At 36.5% G+C, this 18,819-nt stretch overlaps 2 protein-coding genes across 2 annotated transcripts; both read right to left on the bottom strand.

Moving 5' to 3' along the window:
- Positions 1-10,613: 10,613 nt before the first annotated feature.
- On the bottom strand, positions 10,614-11,123 carry LOC131634034 (uncharacterized). Its single transcript, XM_058904719.1, has 2 exons — positions 10,932-11,123; positions 10,614-10,769 (listed from the first exon to the last, which is right to left on the bottom strand). Exons 1-2 carry the CDS (start codon positions 11,121-11,123, stop codon positions 10,614-10,616), a joined length of 348 nt encoding a protein of 115 aa, XP_058760702.1.
- A 4,663-nt stretch (positions 11,124-15,786) lies between these two features.
- Positions 15,787-17,407, bottom strand: LOC131634020 (uncharacterized). The gene is made up of 4 exons (XM_058904689.1): positions 17,287-17,407; positions 16,603-16,797; positions 16,359-16,484; positions 15,787-16,283 (listed from the first exon to the last, which is right to left on the bottom strand). The coding sequence occupies exons 2-4, from the start codon at positions 16,762-16,764 to the stop codon at positions 15,924-15,926; spliced, it is 648 nt and encodes a 215-aa protein (XP_058760672.1). The 5' UTR covers positions 16,765-16,797; positions 17,287-17,407; the 3' UTR covers positions 15,787-15,923.
- Positions 17,408-18,819: the final 1,412 nt, after the last annotated feature.

Genomic DNA, 18,819 nt, shown 5'->3' with positions numbered 1-18,819 from the left:
AAAGAACATAAAAACCTTTTAAATAAAAACTGAGTTCGGGGGGTAATTTATACAAAGGGAAGGTGTAAGGCACCCTTTACATCCATGGTTTTCCATGGGCTCTTAATTGCTTTGCTCTTTGAAACCAAAAGTTTAGAAATTTAGAAGAAGAAGAAACAAGGACTTTAGCTCATAAATGAGCGTAGCCTTGTGTGTTTTTAGAAAAGAGTAGAAAAAGAAGTTTTAAACCATAGCATGCAATTAAGAGCAAATTACCTGGTTAGATGAAAAGTGTTCTTTTAGCCTTTCAGGGCTATCCATACCATAGGAGGGTAGGGAAGTCCTTTTATTTGGAGGTTGAAGGGTCGTCGAATCATCGTTCGCCACAAGACTGTCCCTTCCATAGAGGGGCAGGTAGTCTAAGGGAAGGATCAGAATAGCCATTTACTTTTAGGCAACCGGAGGATACCTCAGCACTTCGTAGGCAACTTCGAGGGACGAGATCATATTAGGGAATCGAAGGCAGCATCATTAGGGACTTATGATCTGAATGAACTGAGGGCAACATTGCTGAGGTATCTTCGTATTCGAGGGACTTGGCTATTCTGCACTGAAAAACATAAAGCAAGAGGCAACATGCAACAGGCAACAAGAGGGATACCATAAAAGGTGTGTGGGTGCAACAATCACGTGATCAGATTCAAAATAAATTATCTTGTAAAATTAATGATTCTAATTCAATTCGAGGTTACCACTCCCTAGGATTACTAACCATGCAGTTAAATAATATACAATGTTAAGTGCCTTCGAGGCCACACAATACAACCAGGGAACAGTTACATAATCATCCATGGGGATGGGGGAAAGAAGAAAAAGCAATAAACTTAAACCCCAATTGGGTTTGACATAAGTAATAATTTAAAGAATAAATTAAAATGAGTGAGGTTTTAGGGTTACCGACTAATCGAGCTTCAACAGTTGGCTAACCCTGAAAATTGGAAAAGGAAAAATAGACACAAAGGGGTGAGTGTGTGGCCAGTTCATTGATATTGAAGATAAAACCATAATTTTAAATCAGAAGGGCAAAAATAAATAATTAAATTAAAAGGATAGAATCAGGGACTTAGCTTTCATCTGATATGGCTCGTAGTTGGAGGAAATCCTGGTGCTAACCCTGAAAAAATGGCACAAGGAAAACGTTTTCAGTGTAGGCACGATCTTCGTAAATCCTGATTAGGGCATGAATTAATTATGATAAAAAAATTAAATAGAATCAATCTAATTAATTATTAGTTTTTCAACCTAATTAATTAAATCGGTGAAAAATAAGTTTCGATTAAATATATAAATATATTTTTTATCAATTAATAAAAATTTTATGATTTATTAAGTTATTTAAAACTATTTTAGATTAATTTAAAATAAACAAAACTATTAATTAAAATAAAAGATTTTAATTTTATTATATATATATATATATATATATATATATATATATATATATATATATATATATATATATATATATATATATGTATGTATGTATTTTATGAAAAAGAGAAATAATTAAGAAACAAGTTTTTTATAAAAAAATAATATTTATAAATGATAATCAAATTAAATAAAAAGAAAAAACAAGTGCTATATAATTAAAAAGAAAAAAAATTGAAGAACTCAGCGTTGGATCAGGTGTGGCGCATCTATGGTGGTCCATGGTACGTATGCAGCCTCTGTGCGTTGGATTTGGAGAAAGAGAGCTCTGATGGTTGGATCAGCGAGGGCGTATACTATGCCATTAAAACATGTTTATGCATCATAAAATAGGGCAATCGAAGATTTTAGGGTTATGCAAACCGTGACTTATTGGAGACGATTCTGAGTGGTTCAAGGCTTGGCAACGACCGGTACAGCTTTAGAAAGACTCCAAGAATGTATTGAGATCGATCGGATGCCTTGAATTGGCTTGTACCTCAGAATCCGAATTTGATTTTTCTTCCAAAAAATCAAAGCTCTACTAAGGTTCTTATGGCCAAAATTTCGTGAGCTTTTGGTTTGATCTTGTTATGTTTATATACTAGGGTGAATTAGGTCAACTAATTTGAGCCAAATTCAATTGAATCCTTGATTTGCAATTTGAGAAAATTTGGTTCTTGAATCTTTCTAATTATGGACAAATTTTGATCCAATTGATCCACATAAGATATGCACGAAATTTGATTGGTTTTTTGAGTTAAATGATGATTGAATGTGATTGGAACTAAGAAAAAATCAAATATTTTCAATTTTTCTTACAAATATTGATTAAATCCATGATTTTAATGAAATAAAATTGAAATAAAATCAAATATTCATCATATTTTCGTGGCTTTGAGATTGAGTATCTTTGATGGCTTGGGGAACAAGATTGAATCAAATAAGATTGGATCCTTTTGCAAAAAGATTCATTTTGGAGCCCTTTACTTCACATTTTTTCCTCAAAAATTGTCAAACTTTGACAAGGCATATCTCTCTCATTTTTAACATATGGAGGAGTTCTAGGACTTTTTGGAAACCTCAAGATGTCCTCTACAAGCCACTTTGGAAGCTCTTTTTCATTTGAAGAATTTATCTTGATGATATGGGCTTTGACAAAAAACTGCTTTTGGTTGACTTTCAAAAAGGACCTATAATCTTTTGATCCATATCTCTCAAATGAAGCATTTTTAGACTTGGCATGTGAGAGATAAAGTTATAGAGAATTCAATTTCCTTCAAAATGAGCTTTGGATGGGAAATTTCTGATGTTAGGCTGAAGGATGGGTCGTGCGTTAGACCGGATCCAATTTCCTTCGATAAATGTCTGGAAAGCCGTGCGTTAGGCTAAAGGATGGGTCGTGCGTTAGACCGGATCCAATTTGCGTTTGATAAATGTCTGGAAAGCCGTGTGTTAGGCTGTAGGATAGGTCGTGCGTTAGACCGAATCCAATTGTGTTGATAGTTGTCAGAATACACCGTACGTCAGGTTGTATCCTAGGATGAGTCGTGCGTCAGACTACATCCTTTGTATTGGAGAGATAACAGAATGAGTCGTACGTTAGGCCGAGCTTTGATGAGTCATATGTTAGACTGTATTCAGTAATCTGTCGGAATGAGCCGTACGTTAGGCCGAGCTTTGATGAGTCATACGTTAGACTGTATTCAGTAATCTATCGGAATGAGCCGTACGTTAGGCATTGCTTTGAATAAGATTCGAATCTTTGTAATATACCTGTCAGATATTGTCAGCTTTATGCAATGTCATGATGCATGTATTTATGTGACGAGTCTCTCAAAATAAATGAGAAACTTGTATGTTATGTATGAATTTATTATGAGGTAATGTATGCAATATATGGATATGTTTATGATATATGTTGTATGACTATGATTTATGTTATCTGGAGTATCTTGATTGAGAAAATAAATCTCTATGTCATTGTGATTTCGATGTTTGATCTTGTCTTGCAGATGCTCAGCCGGGGATTTATGATTTCTGCTTGGGGATGATCGGTAACTTGATGTACCCTGACTGGGGATGAAAGATGTCGGAGAACCAGTAGTGTTGAAGATGTAAACTCTGTTGGGGAGCCATGTCTTTTGTTGAGATTATTTGAAGATATCTTCTTAACGATTACTCTGTGGGGATTCCTTCAGATTATTGACTCTGAGGGAGGACTTCTGGATTACTTTAGACATTGTCTATTTGCCTTTACTAATCATATAAATATTTTGCAAAAGAAAAAGATAAATGATAATCATGTTCATATGCATATATTCATTCAAAATTATCATTGGACGTTTGCGTATTCGAGAAAGAAAAAGGGAAACTTAGAAAAATAGGAAGGAAAATAACTTGTATTAAGGAAAAAGCCATGAATAGACAAAATAGAGAACATTTTGTGTGTTTTTGAAAAGGTACAGAAAATAGCTATGTGGAAACAATCCTATTGAGTTTCAATTCTGCTATTGCTATTATGTCTTCGAACATCTCATCCCTTGCATGTTGGAGAAAGATGATTGAATCGGTCTGTGCCTTTTGAACTTGATGTTGTAGATATAACTGACTGATGAATGATCTGAACGAGACATAGTCGGACGCTTTAATCCTTAACTTTTGCCTAGGCCGCCCTTTCAGTTTTTCAGCCTACCAGGATACCATTTTCGCCCAAATCGCCCTTTCGGGTTTTCAACTTGCCGGGTGTACATTTTTATATATATATCCTTAACTTTTGCCCGAACCCTTTTGGTTCGCCGGGATGCCCTTACTTTTGCCTAGGTACGTCGACCTAGCGGGTCGTATTTATGCGTAGTATTTTTTGACTATGTTTGCGTTTACAGGGTGTGGAAAGTCTTCAGCGTCCATAGTAGTGAGTATCATTGCTCCTCTGGAGAAGATTTTCTTGATTACAAATGGTCCCTCATAGGTGGAAGTCCACTTGCCCCTAGGATCACCTTGTGGTAGGATGATTCGCTTTATTAATAAGTCACCAGTCTGGTACGCTTGTTGCTTGACTCTCTTGTTAAATGCCTTGATCATACGTTTCTGATATAATTGTCCGTGACAAACAGCCGCAAGCCTCTTCTCGTCAATCAGGTTTATCTGATCTAGTTGAGTTTGAACCCATTCTTCTTCGTCTAACTCTGCATCTTTCATGATCCTCAGAGACGGAATCTGAACTTCAATTGGTAACACAGCTTCCATGCCATAGACTAGTGTGAACGGGGTTGCCCCAGTTGAGGTACGTGCTGAGGTACGATAGCCATGAAGGGCAAATGGTAACATCTCATGTCAATCTTTGTAAGTAACGGTCATCTTCTATACAATCTTCTTTATATTCTTGTTGGCGGCCTCCACTGCGCCGTTCATCTTTGGTCTATAGGGAGAAGAGTTATGGTGTTTAATCTTGAGCTGCGTGCAAAGTTCAGTAATCATCTTATTGTTCAGGTTGGTACCGTTGTCTGTGATAATCCTTTCGGGGATGCCATATCGACAAATAAGGTTGTGCTTAATGAATTGAGCCACCACATTCTTAGTAACGGAGGCGAATGAAGCAGCTTCTACCCATTTGGTGAAGTAATCAATGGCCACAAGGATGAAACGATGTCCATTGGAAGCAGTAGGTTTGATTTCCCCGATCATATCAATGCCCCACATTGCAAAAGGCCAAGGAGCAGTCAGAACATTCAGTGGAACTGGAGGTACGTGTACTTTGTCAGCATAGATCTGGCACTTGTGACAAGTTCTGGAATGCTGATGGCAGTCAGTTTCCATAGTGGACCAGTAGTAACCCGCTCGCAGAATCTTTTTAGCCATAGTATGTCCACTAGAATGAGTTCCAAAGGTACCGTCATGCATGTCTTCCATAATCTCTTCTGCTTCCTTCTTGTTCACACAACAAAGCAAAGTTGAATCATGATTGCGCTTGTATAGAGTACCATTGCTTAGGAAGAACTTAGAAGCAAACCTCCTTAAGAACTTCTTGTCATTGATAGATGCCCCTTCAGGGTATTCCTGAGCTTCGAGATATCTTTTTACTTCATGAAACCATGGCTTTTCTTCGGCCTCGTTAATAACTATCTCGTAGCAGTATGCCGTTTCGTCATGCCCTTTCGATAATAACTATAGGAGCCTCATTGTCCCATCTAACCTTGAACATGGATGACATAGTAGCTAATGCATTTGCCAATTGATTCTCTTCTCGGGGAATGTGTTCAAACGTAATCTCTTCGAAGTGTGGAATCAAAGATAACACCAACTCCTTGTAAGGCATGAGATTAGGATGTTTCGTGTCCCATTCTCCTTTGATCTGACTAATTACTAGGGCCGAATCCCCATATACTTCCAAGAACTTGATTCTTAGATCAATAGCAGCTCTGAGACCCAGGATACATGCTTCATACTCAACCATATTGTTGGTACAATCGAAACAAAGTCTTGCTGTGAACGGGGTGTGTCCACCTGCAGGAGAGATAATCACAGCGCCAATACCATTACCAAGTGCATTCGAAGCTCCGTCAAAAACCATGGCCCATCGGGATCCTAGCTCAGGTCCTTCATCCGGATCAGGTTGTTTATAATTAGTAACAAGCATAACATCTTCATCTGGAAATTCAAAACTCATAGATTGATAGTCGTCTACAGCTTCCTGGGCCAAATGATCTGCTAACACACTTCCTTTGATTGCCTTCTGTGTTGTATACTGGATGTCGTACTCTGTTAATATCATCTGCCATCTTGCTATTCATCCTAAGAGAGTGGGTTTCTCGAACACGTACTTGATAGGATCCATTCTAGAAATCAATAAAGTGGTATGGTTCAACATATACTGTCTCAGTCGGCGAGCAGCCCATGCCAAAACACAACAAGTTTTCTCGAGCAGCGAGTATCTTGTTTCATAGTCGGTAAACTTTTTGCTATGGTAGTATATTGCATGCTCTTTTCGACCAGACTCGTCATGTTGCCCCAGTACACACCCCATTGAATTCTCCAATACTGTTAAGTACATAATTAGAGGTCTTCCTTCAACAGGTGGTATCATAATCAGAGGTTCTTGAAGATATTTCTTGATTTTGTCAAAAGCTTCTTGACATTGGTCATTCCATTTCACTGCTTGATCTTTCCTCAATAATTTGAAGATTGGCTCACAAGTAGCGGTCAGATGGGAAATAAACCTGGCAATGTAGTTCAAACGTCCCAAGAATCCTCTAACTTCTTTCTCATCCGTGGAACCGGCATTTCTTATATGTCTTTTACTTTCGCAGGATCGACTTCAATACCTGTGCTTCTCACAACGAAACCTAGTAGCTTACCAGACCTCACACCAAAAGTACACTTATTTGGATTCAGTCTCAACTTGTATTTCTTCAACCTATCAAATAATTTCTGCAGATGGACCAGATGTTCTTCTTCGGTGTTGGGCTTTGCAATCATATCATCAACATAGACCTCTATCTCTTTATGAATCATATCATGGAATAGAGCTACCATTGCACGCTGATACGTTGCCCCTGCGTTCTTCAACCCAAATGGCATGACCTTGTAACAGAAAGTGCCCCAAGGAGTAGTGAAAGTTGTCTTTTCCATGTCTTCGGGTGCCATCTTAATCTGATTGTAATCTGAGAAACCATCCATGAAAGAAAATACCTTGCATTGCGCAGTGCTATCAACTAGAATATCAATATGTGGTAGGGGAAAATCATCTTTAGGACTTGCTCGATTCAAATCTCTATAGTCTACACACATTCTGACCTTTCCGTCCTTCTTGGGTACCGGTACTATAATGGAGATCCATGATGGATAACTCACAACTTTCAAGAAACCGACATTGAACTGTTTCTCAACCTCTTCTTTGATTTTCTGAGCCATGTCAGGTCTGCTTCTTCGTAACTTCTGCTTAACCGGGGGACTGTTTTCTTTGATAGGTAGACGGTGAACCACAATATCAGTATCGAGCCCAGGCATATCTTCGTAGGACCAGGCAAAGATCTCAATATTGTCTCGTAGCATCTGGATCAATCTCTGTTTGACACCACTCTCTAGTTCAGCCCCTATCTTGATTTGTTTCTTTTCTTCGTCAGTACCTATATTCACGACCTCAATTGGCTCTTCGTGCGGCTGTATAGTCTTTTCTTCTTGCTCTAGTAATCTGGCAAGTTCTCTAGGTACTTCACAATCCTCCTCACCTTCGTCCTCAGCTTGGTAGATCGGATTTTCAAAGTCATATTTAGCAATAGCAGAGTCGTTATCAATAGGATCTAGAGTGGATATGGATCTGCAGTGCATTATGTGGGTGTGTGTAAGAACACATAGCTATAGAAAAGTAAAGAAAAAATAAAAAGCAAACACACAATTTTGAATACGAAACGTCCAATGTTTTATTGAATGAAAATATGCTTATGAAATGACAAGCCCTAACAATGGACCGTTGTGCCCCGGGCAAGACACTCGGCTTTAAAGTTTATTGTTTATTGAAGTACAGAAATTAAAATTGAAAACATAAAAGAAAACAAAACTAGAAACAGCAATTACTCCTGACTATAGGAGATAGAGACAATGTCTTCGGTCTTCTAGTTATCCAGCCCTTCGTCAGGTGTGGGAAAGATCCACTTGTCTAGGTTGTAATTATCTTCATCTTCTCCAATGGCATTGACTCCTTTGTTGATGAAATGATACTTCAAACCTTCTGGAAGAGGATGTTGTTCTCCTTTCTGATCTTTAGCAGTGCAGCCTAAACCCCTTTTGTTGGATTTGTACGGAATGTCAGGTAATTGCCCCTAGATAGTGCAGCCACCTTCTTCTACCACAGCCTTAGCGTCTTCCAGAGAAGCCATTGTGGGAGGAACCCTAGTAACTTTAGGAGCAGTATAAATAGGCTTAGTCTCAGGAACCACTTGAGGGACTAATTCCTACGCTTGACGGGGAGAGACAAAAGCTTCTCCAGTGAACTCAACATACTTGGTCTCATCTATGAAGCTCACCACATACTCTTCTTCACCATACACAGTGACAATCTTGCCTTTCGCCGGATATTTCAATTTCTGATGGAGAGTTGGGGTCATAGCATTTGCCCCATGTATCCAAGGACGCCCAAGTAGACAGGAATAAGCGGGATGAATGTCCATCACATAGAACACAATATTGAAAGTCTGGGAACCTACTCTGATCAGGAGATCAACTTCGCCATATACAGTACTCATTGTACCATCGAAAGCTTTTACTATCACATCACTGGATTTCAGCACAATTTCGTCAGGGTTGAGTTTGTCCAATACCAACTTGGGTAGCACATTCAGAGACGAGCCATTGTCGACCAGTACATGGGCCAGAGTGGTGCCCCCACAATCAATGGAGATATGTAGCGCCTTGTTATGATTCTTTCCACTAGGACTCAGATCAGCATCAGAAAACCCAAGGTAGTTATCGGTTGTCAGGTTTGCAATACAATTCTCGAGTTGAGTGACAGAAATCTCTTGTGGCACATGGGCAGCCTCTAGAAACTTCATCATAGCTTTGGCGTGAGTCTTGGAACAACTAAAGAGTGACAGCATAGAGATCTTGGAAGGAGTATGCCCCATTTGTTCAACAATGTCGTAATCACTCTTGCAGATGATCTTCAGGAACTCATTTGCTTCTTCAGGAGATGAATTTTCAGTAACAGTCTTAACTGGTGTCTGGACAGGTTCTTTACCTCGAGTATCAGCATTAGGAGTATTTGTAACAGTAGGTCAAGCAGTGTTTAGAAAGATCTCTGGAGAAAACACTCTTCCACTTCTTGTCACTTTACTAGTTCCGGCAATGTTCCCCACATCAAGATTAACGTCTTCGAAAACTTTGTCAGTTATGAGTTCTTGCTTAACTCCTTGAATATAGACCTCGACACCATAGTTCCAAGGGATAGCCTTATCATAAGAATAGGGAATTGGACCAGGCTTAGTAATGATAATAGGAGCCACGCGGGGTTCAACAGAAATCTTGAAAGGAGCCTTAGTAGGGATCTTTAGCGGAGCTTTGGAAATTACGAACACATCTTCAATCTTCAGGCCACGGGAGAAACCTTCGCACAAATTCTCAATAGAAGGAATCTTCTCAAATCTGATAGTGCCACGATCCATCCAGCCTTAAATACCTCTTTTCAGATTCTCACAACCATTGGGTTGGGATGCACAGTAATAACAGCCTGGGTCGCAACCTGGAAATAAACCAGCTTGCAGCAGCTTTCTCTTGATGTCAAGGAGAGGAGTTGACAGATCTCTCACATCATAGACATGGATTGTGTCTATGATAGCGTTAACAGCCTTGTCGTGCTTCGGCATGGGAGCAGTAATGACATTAGGAGTCTCTGGAGCGTCGAACTCGATTTCACCAGCTTCTATCATGTCTTGGACTTTGTTCTTCAAGGCCCAACAATTGTCTGCATGGTGCCCAGGAGCATTGGAATGATAAGCACATGTGGCTTTGGGATCATAAGTTGGATTTGGAGTGTTGACAAACTTTGGAGGATCCCTTGGAGTCACCAAGTTAGCCTTCAATAGGTGTTGTAGGGCTTGAGACAAAGGCATGTTGATCGGGGTGAATTGTCTTCTCGGTCTGTCTGTCTTGCGTTGATACCCTTGTCTAGGAGCTTGTTGAGGTGTTGGTGTAGAGATGAGAACAGCTCCAACAGATTGATTCTGATCATTCTTACTACGGCCCCTCTGACTATGAACAGCATTAGACTCATTTCTTCCATGATATCGCTACTTTGCAGTACCAGAAGATGCACCTACTTGAATCTTCCCACTTCGAATACCACTCTCCACGCGTTCTCCAGTCAATATGAGATCAGTGAAACCAGCTGAGGAACTACCCAGCAAGTGACTATAGAACGACCCAGTTAGTGTACCCATGAACATGTCCACCAATTCCCTATCAGTCAACGAAGGTTGGACTCTTCCAGCTAAATCTATCCAACGAGCACAATCAACTCCATGCATTTCACAAGAGGTTATACAACAAATTTTAATTAATTCAAATTTCAACTCATTGTATTCATAAATTCATAATTCCTATTCAAACTTCTACGACGAAAGTAAATTCATTCACTTACAAGGCATGTCATTTTTATTTTAAAATTTTCATCAGATTAGTAACAAAAAGTAGAAGTGATAAGAGTTCTGATTACCATCCGAATTTGAATCGGCTTCTAGAACCAGCTTCAGATCTTCTGACTTGAGGGAAGTTACAAAATAATCAATAAACTCTAACCAAGAGCCCCCAATTCCAATAATATCCCTCTGCAAAAAGTTCAAAAGGTGACTATAACTACGAATAAAAATCGAGATCTTTCACAAATTATAACTAAGATCAATTATACAAAATGCATTGAATTTGAATCAGAATCAAGTTTTGGCACAGTATAACCAAATAGATGAAAAAGGGTGATTGAATATACTCACAATGTCTTCAAGCAACGAAACTGAAAGATGAGCTTCCCAAGTATGAGAGTGGAAATCAGTAACATGAATTAGTAAGTGAGAAGAATCAGGAGCATAAGCATGGAACAAAAAATGACGTAAATGTGGAGAAGTGTGAGGTTTCAACTCCAGTTTGGGTTCGACAAAGATTGGTTCAAAATTTTGAAACGCCATTGCCAGATAAATTGATTCAGTGAAGATTCATTAGCTAGCTACCAGAGAGTTTCTTCAATTGTAAGAAAAACAAGAAAGTTGAGTCACCTTTATTGAAAAGCTTCATGTTGAAGTTGGTAATATTTGAAATGAATCGAAAAATAAAAAACTAGGGTTTTGATTCTCGATATAAAAATTTATAACTGGCTTACCGATGTTAATAGTTTAGTGTTAAGGTGAGAAAACACAAATTGGGGAAGGTAATGATGTACAGTACGATTCGAGAAAATTATGATTTTCAAGAAAATTATCATCCTAATTCCATAAACAAATACTTTTTACTTAAATATTTCTGAATCTATTCAATGAAGTTTAAAAGTATTTTTCAATATACTTACTTTTTCCAAATTTTAAGAATACACTCTTAAGGCCATACATACGAAATAAATAACATAGCAAATGAAAAATCAAGGAACATATCAAGACATATGAAAGGCGGATAAGGAACTATTTTGCTCTAGTAAATAGCCATATTTCTTAGTTTAATCTTAAATAACACTTTTGTCAACAAAAGAAAATCTTATGTAACACTCAAAGTAAATTCTAAACATAAGATCAGGCAAAGAACACTAGCAGGCTATATAAGATCCCATAGAAATGAATCAATCCTCATATAATTAATGATAAACTCATACTCTAGTCCTCTAGTCCACAGCCAGCAAATTCTTTAATAAGATCAAGATAGGCCGCAGAACTTGTTTGAGCTACTTCGAGAGATCGTACAAGTAGTACATGCTTCCTCATCACATTGCTCCTTGCTCCTTGGCTACTGGAAGGAGGCTGAGAACTTCGGCTGGAAGCAGACAGAGATTGTGCCGGGTGAGTGGAACTCGAAGGCGGTTGCCAGGTTGACGTAATAATCTCAGAGAATCTACAATCACCATCTCCCTGCCCATACACACACGGAGTTAATACAACTCTAAAAACAAACATACTTGAATATAATAGCCCTTAAAATTCTCACCATAACACAACAACACCAATATTTTTTTTTTATGTCGAAAGATTGTGCGGCAAAAGCCACGTCCACAGGGACAGTACTTGAGTTCATCCTCAAATGAGTAGAAATTACAATCACTGATGTTATTTTCCTGTCAAATAATAAATGTTAAGATATATAACATAAAACAAAAGTGTACAAAAATTATTTCAAGACTTGCCTTATCAAAACCAGGGCATTTGTAATATGGACGACCCATGTTAGGGCCTTTTGTTGTTACCTTCCTGATTAGATATCCATTCCCGCAGGGACATGTAAGCTCCATGATTCTGAAGTTTAGTTTACAATGATTAAACAATAACAACCCTAAATTAAAAAATCCTAACTAAAAAACCCTAAATAACAAACCTGAGTGAGAGATAACAACAATCATAATTTAATAAATTCTAACTAAAAAAACCCTAAATAACAAACCTGAATGAGAGAGAGGAGGAGTGGAGATTCTGACCGGAGAGAGACAGAAGAACGGAGAGAGGACGAAGATTTATAGCATCTAAATTCAAATGAGATGAAAAATGAAAATTGATTTTAGGAAAACTAGAGATTAAAGAGAAATGGAGAGAGAAGAGCACCTTTGTTTTTTAAGATTTGAAGAGCCTTTGTGGTTCTAGTTCCGTCGGAGTTCGTGTGTGGTGGTGGACGATGTCTACGGCTTTGTTTGGAGTTTGAAGCGGAAGAGACTTTTTCAAGGGTTTTGGAGTTTGGATTCTTTAACAAATTAATAAAATATAAACTCATAAAGAAAGTTATTTTTAATTTTAATTTTAAAATAAATTAAAGAATTTGGTTTATTAATTTTTTTTTAACGCAAAAAATCTTATTAATATTATTATTCTTAGCTCAACAATTATACATAAAATTAATAATAATTATTTGATTTTTTTTAGAGATATGTAGTGTTTGGTTGTCATCAAAATATAGCAAAAACTCATATACGATGGGTTTGAGGTGTTCCACACCCCGGCATATCTATGGTTCGGAGGCGGACGACGAAGTGCGTTCTCCTCCACGCCAAAACTCAAACCCCGGTGTTGAATGCGTCAAGGAATTTAAATTTTTCCCTGAGCACCTGCATGGCACCAGAGACAATTTTTGTATATGTTTTGTTCAACATTACAAAATATAATAACTTGTTGGCACAAAATTATTTAGCACCTCGGTAGAAACTATTTCCTTTGAAGTTGGACTTACATTCATTTTTTGGGATGGTCTAAAGTTTGCTCCACTAGCATGCACTATTAGTAATATCTACTTCACGATTTTTTTTACCTGAAGACTTTGTAAGATCATTAAATTTAACTTCTGCATCAAGATGCAATTAGTTTAACTTTGAAATCATACTCTCATGCATTTTCTAGAATATTTTATCAAGCGCGTTGAAACCCAGATTTTGATAACTAACCCATACTTTAACTGGATATGATAGAGAACTGACATGCAATCACCCGGTGTAACACCCAATACTTATGGTTACACCTTATACTTACTTAAGTCATGAGTGTTATGATTCAGTTCTCTATCATATCCAGTTAATTAAAGTCTGGGTTAGTTATCAAAATCTGCTCAAGTGTTTTGTCTTGAATGAGCTGCATCATAGACCTCTTAAGGCTCAAAAAAATAAGAAATTATTCAGATCACTGCAAGCAACAAAGTTTTTCCAAACTACAGAACTTGATTTGGTTGAAGCAGGATGTCACTCCGGTTTTCTATTGGGGTATGGCTCGCTCAATCTCTCTCTAGCTCTATGTGTTTTGATATTTGCCTAGGTTTTTTTGGGGTTTTATTTGATTTTGCTTCAGATCTCTGCCCTGCATATACTCATATATCAACTAGGCAGGTGAAAGATTTTTAATAGCATAATGTCATTATGTAAGTGAAAGATTTTTTCACACCTTTTCTGGGTAGCCTTTTGGTTTAAAAAATAATTAAAATAAAAAATTAATAAGTTAATAAATATTTTATGAGTGTTATGATTCAGTTCTCTATCATATCCAGTTAATTAAAGTCTGGGTTAGTTATCAAAATCTGCTCAAGTGTTTTGTCTTGAATGAGCTGCATCATAGACCTCTTAAGGCTCATAAAAATAAGAAATTATTCAGATCACTACAAGCAACAAAGTTTTTCCAGACTACAGAACTTGATTTGGTTGAAGCAGGATGTCACTCCAGTTTTCTATTGGGGTATGGCTTGAGTGTGTTCCAATGGCTGGATTTCTTTGAATCTTGTTGAGCCTTCCTCTCCAACTCAATTTGCATTAAGTGATGACAATGCCACCAATGTTTACTTCTTCGAACACCATGAGATTGGGGTACCAAATACTTGAAAGAAATATCCAGTTGTGCTTCTTCGATCTTCTTTATCTCCACAATAATCAACATCTGAAAAACAAGTAATTGTTGCTTCTTTGTCTTCAGAATCTCATCGAAATAGAATTCCATAATCCATCGATCCTTTTAAGTATCTCAGAATTCTTCTTGCAGCCTCCATGTGTGACACTCTTGGTTCACCTATGTATCTGCTCACTAATTCGATAGCGAAACCTATGTTAGGTCGACTGTTGCACACATATCTTAGTGATCCAATATTTTGTTTGAACAACGTTGCGTCGACTTTGTATTCCTCTTCGTGCTTCTCCAAATTCAAATTTAGTTCATCAGGTGAAGATGCAAGATTCGCATCATCCATTCCTAACCTTTTGAGTATCTCTTTGACATGCTTACTTTAATTTAGCATCATTCCTTGCTTCGACATTTGAAAATCCATGCCTAGGAAATAAGACAATTTTCCCAGATCCGACATTTCAAATTCTTTCGTCATCATTTCTTTGAACTTCGAAAAGTTCTCCAAGCTACTTCCAGTTGCCAGCAAGTTATCGACATACAAGCAGATCATTGTAATATTTCGTGCCACAACCTGAACATAGACACCATACTCGGATTTTCATTTGAAAAATTCCAATTCGACTAAGTATGAGTCGACCTTCTTGTTCCATGCCCTCGGTGCCTGCTTGAGGCCATAAAGCGCTTTGTGCAACTTATATACTTTACTCGCCTCCTTATGAATCATAAACCGATGAGATTGTGTGGCATAGACCTATTTGTCTAAGGGACCATTAAAAAATGCTTATTTCACATCTAAGTAAAATGTCGATCAACCTTAGTTACATGCCAACGCTACCATTAGTCGAACAGTCTCCAGTCTTGCTACAGGAGAAAATACTTCAGAGTAGTCGAGTCCTTCTCTTTGAAGAAACCCTCGAGCTAATAATATTGATTTATGTCTTGCTATCGAAACATTGAAAAATCTAAAAATAAGCATATTAAAATCTGAAAAGAAAAATGAAAACAAAATAAACTATATTTTTTAGTATTTAAATATGAAAAACTAAAAACTAATCAATTAATATTTTTTTGTGTTTTTGCAAGAAAATAGTCTAATTAATCTAAACATATTTTAATATTTTAATAAAGAAGATAGAATTTAACTAATCTAATTCTAATAAAACTTAATTATAATATATATATATATATATATATATATATATATATATATATATATATATATATATATATATATATATATATATATATTATTTAAATAAAATAAATAAACTTAAATCTTACTTGTTACTATTATTACACGTGCATGTTTTGAAGAGTGCTACCGATTGGTCCACCTTCACATAAATTACATAAACTAATTAACTAATTATAAGTACAGTACATAAGTTGGCTTCTCAACACAAAAGTTTACAAATTTTACTAAATAAGCAACTTAATACCATTTTGAAATTTATCTGTATCATAGCTCAAAAATAGTTCACATTTGTTCGGGTCTTGAAACTCTTTAACTAAAAATTTGTGGATAAACTCTTCAGTTAACCACTTAACTTCCTTTTCCATTCTTTCTTTCAATTTAATCATATTCGGCGTATATTGTTTATTCACTGAGCTTGTGCTTTTGGAGATTTTGCTTCTTCCAGATGACTGATTTGTTGATTTCCTTTTGCCAATACTTCTAGAAGAAACCTGCTTATTATATATTTTATAAAAGAAACTTTTCAACAACTCGAAATTTCTAGTAACATTTCTGTACTTATACTTCAGGGCAAGCTCGGCCTCCTGCAAATTTATGACATTTGAGAATAAGCAACAAAAAAAAGTATTAAAATTTACTTAGCAAATAAATGCATTTACCATAGTACAACCAAATCCCTCAGCGGAACCAGTGTCATAGTTGAATAACACACCCTTCATCCTCTTTCTCATTATTGCACAATAAGCTTTAAAGTCATCAAGAATACTGTTTAACACCATCGAGACCTTCCAATAAAATACAATTGTAAAAGATATGTATTTTTCATATATAATAATAGACAATTATACATATACAACGGACGAGGGATCAAATTATGCAAATACATATGATATATACTTGTACCTTTATTGCAGACAGCAGTACTGAATGTTCAGTACGTAACCTATGTGACACAATCTCTGATTCCATAATTGTAAAGGGATTACTATCTTTAAACAGGCCGTGGCCTTTGACAAGAATTAAAATGGTTTGCACCACATCATCTGAAATATTAAAATTTATCATCCGACTGATAGTATCTTCTTGAGAATTCTGAACCTATGCAGGGAAGTTGTTCAAAAATACAAACATTATAATCATGTATATAATAACTCTGCATCATTGTTTCTGTCAAAAAAAAAAAAAAACTCTGCATCATTGTAAGCGATGCATCTATAATTATGCAACCTTCCTTATAATTTAATTGAACGCATATACCACATTTATCACTTATAACTAATAAAAATATAATAATATAATATTTATAGAAAAAAAAACAAATAATAACAATAAAAATAATTACCCTCTCTAAAAAATAATAAATAATACAATGCTTGATGAATTTTAAGCTAAGAATTAAAGACAGGAAGTATCCAACACAAATTGAGGTTGCGAGGTGAGATGGAAACTGAAACTAGTTCGTGCATTCAGTTTTTCCTTAGAACATAAATTTATATAGTGAAGCTAAACGATGAATTTATGTAATTAAGTAATTACACAATCAAATAAATCATAATCAAAAACCTTTTTAAACTATAAACATCATACCTTATATTTTAATCAAAGAAATCATAGTTGATATAATTGCAAATGGTTGAGTCTTGTCAAAATAATCAGAAGCCATTGGTCTTAAAAGTTTCTACAGCCTGAAATCTTCAACAATTGCACTAAAAAAGGAAAAGTAATCACATGTTAGTGAATGTGTCAATAATGAAAAAGAAAACCAGTCTTTATATATGAAGGTGAAAGAGAAGAGCATAGATGAAAGTTTGTTGGAAATTATGAGGATTAATTCCATCAAGTTATGTTCCAAAATGACAAATGTGAGAATGGCAATAAATGCTTCATAAATAGTCCCACATAGAAAGTGGAGCAAACTTTAAAAGCATTTATATATCATTTGGAACAATGTACATTCCAAAAGAGCCAAAGAGGATAAAGTGCCACATAGTCATATGTGGTAGTCCCAAGCCTTATGCCACTTGTCTCTACCAAAAACACCCTCGCCGGTGTCGCCGGTGGCGACACCGGCTCCGGCTCCGGGACCGGGTCCGAGGGCGTGGGCGTAGAGGCGCTAGTGGCGGCTTGTAGACGGCACTTGAGCACTTAGGTACAAATGGGAAATGAAGTACGATTCCGGAAAGAAAATTACTCTTGTCAATGTGCTTCATGTCCCAGACATGAATAGGAATCTTGTTAGTGGGGATTTATTGGGAAAACCTGGTATTAAATCTGTTTATGAATCGGGCAAACTTATATTGACCCGAGGGAATGATCAAACTATGTATTACCAACAATATGATTAATAAAATTTCTAATTCTGCTTATATGCTTGATTCTGTTTCTTTATGGCATAATAGATTAGCACATACTGGTATTAGTTCAATGAAGAGACTAATTAAATCTGGAATGATATCATGTAACATCAATGATTTTAACAAATGTGAATTATGCGTTAAATCAAAGATGATTAAAAAACCTTTCAAAAGTGTTGAAAGAAAGACAAATCTACTTGATCTTATACATTCAGATTTGTGCGAATTTAATGGCATGTTAACCCGTGGGGGAAACAGGTATTTCATCACTTTCATTGATGATGCTTCTAGATACACATATGTATATCTCTTAAAGCATAAAGATGAAGCTTTTAATGCCTTTAAGATTTATAAAGCAGAAGTAGAAAATCAATTAAGTAGAAGTATAAAAGTCCTTAGAAGTGATAGGGGCGGTGAATACTTCTCTACTGAATTTGATGCATTTTGTGAAGAACATGGCAAAATACATGAATGTTCGGCGCCTAGAACACCGCAACAAAATGGCATAGCCGAAAGAAAGAACCGAACATATCAAGAGATGATGAATGCTATGTTAATGCATTCAGAATTACCTTTCAATTTATGGGGCGAAGCGTTACTATCCGCTTGTCACATAATAAATAGAATTCCTTTAAAGAAAACTGGTATTTCTCCATATGAGGTATGGAAAAACATGACACCGAATATTGGTTATTTCAAAGTGTGGGGGTGTGTCGCTTACTATAAAAATATGGATCCTAAGAGAACCAAGTTGGGTCCTCGAGGG

This window comes from Vicia villosa, unplaced genomic scaffold, assembly GCF_029867415.1.
Source record: "Vicia villosa cultivar HV-30 ecotype Madison, WI unplaced genomic scaffold, Vvil1.0 ctg.001210F_1_1, whole genome shotgun sequence".
NCBI classification, from domain to species: domain Eukaryota; kingdom Viridiplantae; phylum Streptophyta; class Magnoliopsida; order Fabales; family Fabaceae; genus Vicia; species Vicia villosa.
This window is presented reverse-complemented; position numbering and strand designations above follow the sequence as displayed.